Source organism: Malaclemys terrapin, chromosome 11, assembly GCF_027887155.1.
Source record: "Malaclemys terrapin pileata isolate rMalTer1 chromosome 11, rMalTer1.hap1, whole genome shotgun sequence".
NCBI lineage: Eukaryota > Metazoa > Chordata > Testudines > Emydidae > Malaclemys > Malaclemys terrapin.
The window spans coordinates 4,321,880-4,332,825 of NC_071515.1; the positions used below are offsets into that span (position 1 = coordinate 4,321,880).

At 41.8% G+C, this 10,946-nt stretch overlaps 1 protein-coding gene and 1 long non-coding RNA gene across 2 annotated transcripts in view; one reads left to right on the plus strand and one right to left on the minus strand.

Moving 5' to 3' along the window:
* RAMP1 (receptor activity modifying protein 1) overlaps window positions 1–2,781 on the minus strand; it is a 139,430-nt gene extending 136,649 nt beyond the window's left edge. Inside the window, exon 1 of the mRNA XM_054044731.1 lies at window positions 2,220–2,781. Coding sequence (XP_053900706.1) covers window positions 2,220–2,271 — 52 coding nt within the window. The 5' untranslated portion in view covers window positions 2,272–2,781. The remainder of the gene's footprint in view (window positions 1–2,219) is intronic.
* Window positions 2,333–10,911, plus strand: LOC128845751 (uncharacterized). The gene is made up of 3 exons (XR_008446718.1): window positions 2,333–2,415; window positions 6,440–6,552; window positions 8,535–10,911. It is a non-coding gene; the product is annotated as an uncharacterized LOC128845751 (long non-coding RNA).
* Window positions 10,912–10,946: the final 35 nt, after the last annotated feature.

The window sequence follows — 10,946 nt, forward strand, 5'->3', positions numbered from 1 at the left end:
GAGGATGTCTCTAAAACTAAACATGGAGAATAAGTTTTGCCTAACTTGTGCTGTCTACTATTTCCTTGTGAATAGTCACAAGCTAAAAAGTGGTAAATAGTTAATTACACTGTACAGATAAGACAGCTCAATACATTATTTACTACGGTTCTGAGGAGGAAAATAATAAGGAAGAACTGAAGGCAGGAAAAACGGAAATCTACATTTCCTCAAGATTTTTGTATTTCAAGTCAGTATCACAACGATTCTAATACGGCTTTTCTTTGAATATTTAAGTAATCTAAAATAAATATATTCATTATAAAGAATACCAGCTAGATTATTCTTCAAAGCTTTTTGCTACAGACTTTCAGGTACTTTCCGCAAAATAGCAGACAAGTTTCTACCTGTTGCATCTGTAATTCTGTTAACAAGAACATGGAGAGACACATGATGCCACATGAAAATAATTAAGCAAGAAACAGAAAGAATTGCCAGACAAACTAATTTTAAAGAGACAGACTTAAAATGACCTATATGCTATGGAATCCCAGTCTTAATGGTATAAACATTTCTCAAAATAGGTCATTCCAGTTGGGCCCTCTACATGCATGTGTGTCAGAAATAGAGACATAGGGAAGACAACTGTAGAACAATCCATTTATAAATCTTTGAGAAATTTACACAATGGAAAGAACTGTAACCATAGCCCGCTTTAGAAAGCAGACCTTCCTTCAAGTAGAAAATGACATCTAAAGCAGATTGATCTGGGTGGCATTACCAGCTGACATGTTGGGAGCCAAGTTAAACATTTAGGTTCAATTCCAGGTTATTTAATTTTAATCGCTATTTAAATAGATACGCTTTCATTATATGCTTTCAGAAATGCAATACAGACCTTTTCACACTGCAGTTAAAGTAGATGATTGTCACACAGGCTAGGTCTACACTACCCGCCTGAATCGGTGGGTAGAAATCGATTGGGACGCGACAATCGATCCCCGAATCGACGCTCTTACTCCACCAGCGGAGGTGGGAGTAAGGGCCGTCGACGGGGAGCCGCGGAGGTCGATTTTGCCGCCGTCCTCACAGTGGGGTAAGTTGGCTCCAATAGGTCGAATTCAGCTACGCTATTTGCGTAGCTGAATTTGTGTATCTTAAATCGACACCCCCCCCCCCCCCGTAGTGAAGACCTGCCCTTAGTAAAGTTACAATGCATAATGTAAAATGAGAATGGTACCAAATATTAGTGTTTAGGACAAAAGAAAAATTATTTCAGCATGTGCATAAAAATTCCAAGTGTGTCTAAACGGCAGTGCGTTCAGTATAAAGTATTTTTATAGCACATTTGCTGAGAGAGAGATTTTCCTGTGGCCAGGTTTCAATACCATGACTCCCTACTAAGTCAGGATAGAGATGGCAGGACAGTCTAGCCAAGGGTTCCTTTAGTGAGTAGAGAAATGGGATAACTACACATTTTTCTGAGCGTTATCCCTTCAGACATTAAAGTGAGAATTTTTTGCAATTACCTATTGTACGTGAACATACTGTGGGGACAAATGGTTTCACTAGTATTTAACAGGTAGCTCTCAGTGTTTCCACTAGACTTTGTGGTTGTGACACTGAGTAGGCATTGGGAATAGGAATACACATGTTGAATAACTGATTACTGTTGTATCTTCACATTTTGGTTCACTAGTAAATTCTGATTCAGCCCGCACAACCTCATCACACAACCCGGCCAGAGAACCGCAACGGGGTTTGTTTGCTTTTGCCTTGAGTGAACCTGTTGAACTAGTTTCACTGCTCGCTCAAGCTAGCGAATTAAACAGTTTAGCAAAGATCCATCCTGAGAACAGCAAAACACAGTGAAGTCAACAGAGGACAAAAATCCTGCAAAGCAACCGGCTGACTAGCAACCTGCAGCGAACGGGGCTGCAAAAGCACCGACATTGTTCATGAATCTCACGCGCGGAGTTGCAAGGACCCGAAAGCTGGCAACATCCCCAACACAACCCAGCGGGCGGTTAGGAAGTTTGGTGCCAATTCTTTCCGCCCCATGAAGGAGTTTGTATGTTTCCTTCTGAGAATGGATCGTACCCCGAGCGAGGAGCTATCGGTGGTCCTTCAGCCTCCATTCATTGCAGCTACAGAGCCAGCGTCGAGCCAAGAGAAACTCCTTGACAAAGAGCTGCGCGCTGCCGCCGCGTCCCAGAGCGCACACAAAGGCAGGTACTCACCTAGGACAAACCAGAGGAAACGTCTCGGGATGAGAGGCAGCTCCAGGGCCATGATGCAAATGATGCCACAAATCCGACTTCGGATCAGGTTATCCCGAGCCGCGGAACCGGTGTGAACACCCCATCTGCAGGAAAGAGACGCCGGTGGGGAGAGCCTGCCCTGCCGAGTGATTAAGACCCAACTAACATCGCGCAGGTGGGGAGTGAAGTGACTTGGCCCCGGGGGAGCAAGCGGCCAATGGTCTCAAAGTGCAGCGCCCGGGTCAGATCCGGGGGGTGGGAAAGCACGTTGCGAAGCTCTGATCTCGCTAGTCCCCGCGCAGGTTTCCGTGCCGCTGGCGGGGAGATCGCGGTGCAGGGGAGCGGGCTGGGACGCACAGGGCAGCCCCCGGGCCGAGGGAAGGTGCCCAGAGCTAGCAGCGGGCAGGGTCGGTCTGAGGCGCTGTTGGGGAAGCGCCGATTAATAGCAATGGGCGGATCTAAGTTTAGAACAACCTGAGCCGTTAAAAATAGCCTGACAGGCGCTGTCAAGTGCGCCAGCGATTTACAACCTAGGCATCAAATCACCAGCGTCAGTCTTGTCACAGCCACACAACCCTAGTGGCTCCGCGAGCAGGAGCGCCCAGGGGCAGGCACAAAGCAACGGGGTCAGGCATCACAAGGAGAAGGGACTGATAGGCAGGTACACAACGCTACGGGGAAGGGAAATCCAGCAAAGGACAGGGCTGGATGGCTGCCATGGAGCCACATTTAGGAAACTGGTTCTTTTTAATACGTGGGAACGTGATCCTGCTTGCACAAACTTCCCTCAGTGCTGTATTGATAGCCGGCCTCGTTCGCCACTGGGACACTGCAAATGCACCCAGGTGAAAGGGCCACTCTGAAGCTGTGATTTTACCGCCTCCCCACGTGTTTGAGGGTTTCCGGATATATAATCATTACCGTCAATAACTTTCCCTAATAATAATTTCACTCATGTTAGCTTTAAAGGGACCGGCCAAAGGGCATTCCATTTTCCCGTCTATTATTATAAAGTTCCAGACCATCGCTACACTTTTTAAATAGCGGTGTAAAATTTGCGGCACACATTCAATATTGTTCCTTAGCAAGTAAATAACTGACCATGATTCGGCCACCACAACTGAATTCTTGCACCTAAAAGGTCTCATCCCGCTTTTAAGTAGAACCCAGCCCTGTGACTCAACAGAGTCCTGCATAAATCCTGATGGCTACATCATATCCATAAATAATTAAAAATTACACACCCTTTGCATTTGTGTAAAAGAAAAGCAGGTACCTTAATATGTTATGTCTATGTCGTACTGTTTGGTCATGTAGCTTTGAGGAGCTAAAAAACGGCATAATTCGATTTCAGATCCCCTGAAGCATGTGATGGTCTACTTCTGGTTCTAAATGAGGTGTGTGGTTGACTGATCAGTTCATAACTCTGGTGTTCATGTACATGCTGTAAATCATTTACCTTTTTGTCTTTTCCATTTTTGTGAAAAATCAATTTAAAAAAAAAAAAAAATCACAAAATGTAGCATAGCTCCTCCAGGTGGTAAAGGCTGATGGTGCATTGGAGTTTTCCTCCACTGTTAGAACATTTAAAATTGTAATTTAACATTTATAGTCCGCTTAAGGAAGAGCTCTTGTGGTAAATGTTTAAACCAAAGACCACCGCCTGTTTAACAAAAAGATAGACAAAACATTGTCACTAAATTATATTCATGGATAGTGCCTTTAATATCTGATCGTCTCCTTGATTCAATTGAAATATGTCTTATCTGGCCTCAAGTGAAAACTGTAACTGTTCTTGAGGGTAGGTGACATAAGACGACGAGAACAGCCACACTGGGTCAGACCAAAGGTGCATCTAGCCTAATATCCTGTCTTCCGACAGTGGCCAATGCCAGCTGCCCCAGAGGGAATGAACAGATCAGGTAATCAAGTGATCCATCATCTGTCACCCATTCCCAGCTTCTGGTAAAACAGAGGCTAGGGACACCGCCCCTGCCTATTCTGGCTAATAGCTATTGATGGTCCTATCCTCCAGGAACTTGTCTAGTTCTTTTTTGAACCCTGTTATGGTCTTGGCCTTCACAACCTCCTCTGGCAAGGAGTTCCACAGGTTGACTGTAAATTAGGTGAAGAAATACTTCCTTTTGTTTGTTTTAAACCTGCTGTCTATTAATTTCATCTGGCAACCCCTAGTTCTTGTCTTATGAGTAAATAACACTTCCTTATTTACTTTCTCCATAGCAGTCATGATTTTACAGACCTCTATCATATCCACCCTTACTTGTCTCTTTTCCAAGCTGAAAAGTCCCAGTTTTACTAATATTTCCTCACATGGACGCTGTTCCATACCTCTTTTTGTTGCCCTTTTCTCAACATTTTCCAATTCCAATACATCTCTTTTGAGATGGGGCGACTAGATCTGCACGCAGTATTCAAGATGTGGGTATACCATAGATTTATACAGATACAATATATTGTATCTTATCATCTACCTCTTTCCTAATGATTCCCAACATTGTTTCTTTTTTTGACTGCTGCTGCACATTGAGCAGATGTTTTCAGAGAACTGTCCACAATGACGCCAACATCTCTTTCTTGAGTGGTAGCAACTAATTTAGACCCCATCATTTTATACACATAGTTGGGATTATATTTTCCAATGTGCATTACTTTGCATTTATCAACATGGAATTTCATCTGCCATTTTGTTGCCCAGTCACCCAATTTTGTGAGATCCCTTTGTAACTCTTCACAGTCTGCTTTGGACTTAACTATGTTGAGTAGTTTTGTATCAGCTGCAAATTTTGCCACCTCACTGTTTACCCCTTTTTCCAGATCACTGAACAGCACTGGTCTCAGTACAGAGCCCTAGGGTACACCATAATTTACCTCTCTCTATGCTGAAAACTGACCATTTATTCCTATCTTCTAACCAGTTACTGATCCATGAGAGGGTCTTTCCTCTTTTCCCACGCCAGCTTACGTTGCTTAAGAGCCTTTGGTGATACTGAATATATGCCCACAAAAATAGCATATTTATAGTTTCACTCATTAAGGAAAAAGAAAAGTTAGATGCTGGGAAAGATCTCCAGTTTATTTTGGGCAGCAAAATCCTTTGCTCTGCTGCCATCTGTTGTAATATGAGGAGATCTGCTAGCTTGGAACCAGTAAATAAGATCACACAACACTCAACCTTACAGCTGTCATTTTTGAGGTTTCTGAGAGTAGTTAGTGCTCCACCTTACAGGGAATTCCCACCACAACCACAAATTGTTGGGTCTCTCTTATTGAATAACTATTGGGGGGGGGGGTCTATCATCCAATTGAAGTCAAGAGAATTTTTCTATTGACTGCAGCAATCTTTGGATCAGACGTACACCTGGAAGGGATCCCAGAACCTATACCCCATTACAGGCCAAAGTGCTCTATCTCAATAGGATAGAACTGCTCCATCTTCCCTGGGCTGGAGTGCCCAACCTATGGCCCCTGCCGCACACGGCCCACTAGAGCATTTCATAAGGCCCGCAGCCTGCTTTAACACAATATACTAACGGCTGACTCAGTGTTTTGTCATCATGTTTGGTCCACACAAGGTTGTACTTAGGTTTATGTGGACCTCCTGCTTAATGTTGGGCCCCACTGCCTTAGGCTTAAGGAAGGATGGCAGCCATTAGGGACAGACTTCAAAGAAGAGTGGAGGAAAGAAAAAAAAATATTGGTGGCCAGTTGAAATGCTAAGGAAGGCAGGCTTCACTCATGTAGATAAAAAGCCTCTGATAGCTTCAGTACTAAAACTTTGGATAAAGGACTATAAAAGATGTTACAATTGATTAATTTATTACCTTGATTCTATTACCTCCTGCAAAGTTAAGTGGCTTCACCTGCATAATATACTTAAGCCCGTCCTTATCTGGAAATACCATTTTTTAAAATAAGGTGATTAGTGGTGGACTACTAATGAGCTAACAAGGCTCAATCCACAGCAGGCTCACTAGTAATTAAAGGTAGGCAAGAGCCTGATGTGTGGGGGTTAATCTTGAGCTCAGTGCTTTCTTCAAGTACACCACAAATTACTCCTATTGACATTTGGTGGAGCTCTACCCTGAAAAGTGACTGTGTAAAAACAGCACACATCCAATATATCCTGTACTCTTAGTCATGCCTGCGTCTAGTATTTAACCATGCATTTTTACTCCTAGGAGCCCTGCAGATTCAACACAGCTACATAACAGAGCTGGATTAGATCCCAGAATGATCAACTAAAATCCAATCAAATCCTCCCCTCAGTGGGGTTGCATGGACAAGTGTAACAGTAAGATCAGCATTTGAACTCAATGGTGTAACAGGATTTGCCTAACTCTGGGACTACTTGCCTAATGTTAAGCATGCATGTGCTGAAGTACTTTGCTGAATCAGGGTCTAAGTTCACCTATTTTTGTTTACAAATGCTTAACTGTTCTATTGTTAAATAATGTAGAGCTGGTCAGAAGCTTTTAGTTACTTTTTTTTTGGCAGACAAATGCCATTTTCATTGAAATCATAATATTTTGAAAAATGTTGATTTTTACAAACATTGTCATCAATTTGTTTTATTAAAACACACAGGAGGCACTCTGATCTGGAGAAGATGACATTTCAATTAGTACTAAGTAACAGGTGCCTTTGATTTTAAAAATAAAATGAAAATAGTTTTTTTCAACTATTACATTACCTCTGACATTATGACATATATGTAGTATGTACTAATACTTCTGACATGTTATGAAATAATATAAAATATATAAATGAAAAGACCCATACAATAAAATTTGAAGCAAATTTCACAATACTGAAACAGAAATTTTTTGGAAATTCTGTTTTGTGGGAAATTCTAAAATGTTGAAATTTCCCCTGAAGTGGAAATTCTGAGTTTTAACAGCTTTATAATGAACTGCCACAATCTTTATGCAGCACTTCAAAAAGTGGAAGTTGGCCTGATGCATTTACACTGTGCTACATGTTGGCAATAGAAAAATGACACTGAGGTTTTTGTATTGCACTACATTTTTCATCTATGAAAAATTTAGAATATAGCTTCAAAATTAAGAAATAAAGACCATATGCAACATTTACAAACATTTATTTTTTAGAAGTCTAAATATGAGTTTGTGAAACCAAAATCTACAACTAGTATTTATATCGCGCTCTCCTGCAAAACAAACACTGGTAACTTGCTGTATGGAAGACCTGTGACATAACATTTGTTTCACACTACAGTATTAAACATAATATGCTGCAAAATACGTTTAGATGTTACACCAGCTTCCAGGACTGACTAAGTTACTCCAAAGGTATTTCCTCAAAGGATGTTCATCCACAGGAAATTTGAAAGCACATACTGGAATATCTATAAACAAACTTTAACAAGAGCAAACTTTTCTTAAAGTTATTTTTAACCTTTTTCTCATTAACATGCTCTAATAAAATTAGTTTTTACACAGATGTTATTTTTTTCCCATTGGCAACTAATGACTTGGTTGCTTCAGAGCCTCAGTGGCAGAAGGCTGCTTTCATTTTATCCAGCTCCCACACAACGAAAGTCAAAATCTCGCTACAGATTGTTGTGACTACCTTTTCACGAGTGGAACAAAAAATTACAAAGGAAAATTTATAAAATACTATTTTGAGAATGCTCATCCACTTGAACACAACACATTTCAGGGCTTTCAAGTACTACAAATGTTTTGTAAATAAAACTAAAAATTATTAAAAAAACAAGCACTTTTCCACACTGGTTCTCTTGGTCTTTTCTGCATCCATGCTAGCAATGCTGTGAAAATAATAATTTTTGTTAAGTATTAGACATTCTGTAAAAACGTTAGCACATTTATCATCTTTAATTTTATTTAGATTTAAAGTAATAAAGGCACCTATCCAAGACTCTAGGCACCCTAGCCACACAATAAATAAAATCCCCGAAGTTTTAAAGTAACTATTTTAAGAGGAATTCAGCCAGCCAAACACCTATTGAGTTCTTTCCAGCCCTTTATTGCAACGGGAAGCATACTATTAGCCCTCTCCAAAAACCCCATCAAACAGACATCTGAATATATTAAGTATTGCTTTCTTTATCTATATGCAATCAGCTTAAAGCACAGTTCTCATAATTCAAGTAACTTCCTAAAAGCAAAGATCAGGATGAGCAAATTGCCAATACTGGCCTTTAAAATGTGTATTTAAAAATTATATCTATAATTTTAAATACACATTTGGGGCTACTGACTAACCCTCTCCCCTTTTCTTCTATATTTTCAGGTAAATGCATCCCCATGCGAAATTCATCACCACCACAGGAGGGCAGGGCCAGCTGGTGCCATTTAGTAGTTATACTGCATCGTGCCCAGAGACTCTCTTCAGGTGTATGGCTCTGTTATTTTATGTGCTGTACAAACACAAAGGTAGTTGGTATATGTGTTGAAGAGCTTGCCTAATATGATGAATGATATAGGAAAGGTGGGGAAGATGATAAAATATATACAATTTTATATATATTGTTAATATCTTAGAAAAGAGACGACTAAGGGTGGATATCACAGAGGTCTATAAAAACATGAATGGTGTGGAGAAAGTGAATAAGGAATGTTATTTAACCCTTCACATAACACAAGAACTAGGGGTGACCCAATGAAATTAATAGACAGCAAGTTCACAATATACATAAGGAAGTGCTTCTTCACACAATGCACAGTCCACCTACATAACTTGTCACCATGAGATGTTGTGAAGGCAACAGTTTAAGAGGGTTCAAAAAAGAATAAGGTAAGTTGATGGAGGATAGGTCCATCAATGGCTATTAGTCAAGAGAGTCAGGTATGCAACCCCATGCTCTGGGCATCCTTAAGCCTGACTGTCAGAAGCTGGGACTGGAAGATGGGGGTGGGAAACTCGATAATTGTCCTGTTCTGTTGATTCCCTCTGAAGCATCTGGCACAGGCCACTGTTGGGACACAGGATATTAGACTAGATGAACCACTGGTCTGACCCCGGCTGGCCATTCTTATGGTCTTATTTGTAATTACATAAACACCAACCTTTCCAACTGCCCTTCAGCAGAGACATTAAAAATTTACTGAGGAGCAGAATGCCCCCCTCCAAATAAACGATTGTGTGCAGCTTAGAGGAGGAAACACCACAAGAGAATAGACGTGATGGGGCTGGACAGATCCCCGTCCCTGAACCAGTTCTGGGCATGTGGGAGAAAGTGCAAGAAACATCCCACCCACTGTAATAGGAAAGAGCTGGAGGACTGAGAAAGAGAACTCGTAACACCCTAGAGTGGACGGTACGGTGACTCTAGGCATAGGTGGACAAACAGCAAATAATGGAGGAGATGGTGTGCATGCACACTGTTCTCAAAGGAAGCCCACTATACTTATGTCATAGCAAATGGAAATGTACACTGTGAGGTCCCTCCACACCCAAAGCCTCTCCTTGGCTGGGCTGTATGAACCCTCTGAGAGACGGGTCCTGCATATGTGGGGGGGAACTCACCCCACATATCTCCTCCCTTCTATAAGGCAGCTACTGTAGGAACCTACAATAGCACGATCTGATCAGGATGTGGAGGTATGCATTCACCAGATCCCCTCAAGTCAGAAAGTACTCTGGAACAGGGATGACACCGTAGAGGTTAGGGTCTCCATCTGGAACATCTTTGTCTGAAGGCCTATCTGTACTCTTTCTTAAATGCATGGTGTGGCATTGGGAGGAACTGTTCAGATTTTTGCAGCACTGTCTTCCACTACTTTGTCTAGCTTCTCCCCAGAAAGCAGGACTCCCATAAATCTGGAGAACACACCAGTTTAGAGGGCTATACGCCTTCCAGGGACAGAGCCATAGGTAGTACCTGGTCACTGAGCTGGAGGCCCTGGCTTTGGCGAAGAATCTCATCACAGCCATTGAGGTACCAGCAATGCTGCTGCTCGGGAAACTTTCTTCAAAATAGAGTCGAAGTCAGGGTGATCTCTATCCTTGAGAGCTCTGAGATCTTCCAGCTAAGAGAGAGATGCTCTCACAAAGTAAGCAGCCTCTAGGGATGCCCTGTTGGAGGCTCAGGAGGCCTCAGTCTTTTTTGAGAGTGGCATCCATTTTTCTAACCATGGGATCCTTAGAATAGAATCATAGAATCACAGAACTTGAAGGAACCTCGAGAGGTTATCTACTCCAGTCCCCTGAACTCAAGGCAGGACTAAGTATTGTCTAGAACTCCCCTTCTGAGGGGATAACCATATCTTTTGCCAGGAACCCTAAGGGAGCGTCCACTTTATGTATCTCAGTAAGCTGGACCATTGATTGCTGGATCCTGTAGAATCTAAGATAATTTTTGTTAGTACGTTTGCCCTTGATTGACTTGTCTCATTCATTCCTGATTACTTCCCTGAAGGAGGAATGTAGGGGAATCATGCCTCAGAGGAGGAGTTCAAGAAGAGAAATTTTCTTATAGGCTTACTCACAGGGCTCTGTTTCGGTTGAATCTGAACAGTAGATACCACCTTTTTGCTCATGGCCTTGAATTTCTCAGGGGGAACAAACTTTTGCTGAGTCTTTTCCTGGTCTTGATCAGAGTCAGAGTCCAACAATTCACTATCCTCTATAGAAGAGGGGGAAGAGGAGTCCGAGGGCTTCTATTTCCCAGATCTCTTATACTTTCTCTTTCCTTTTTTGCTT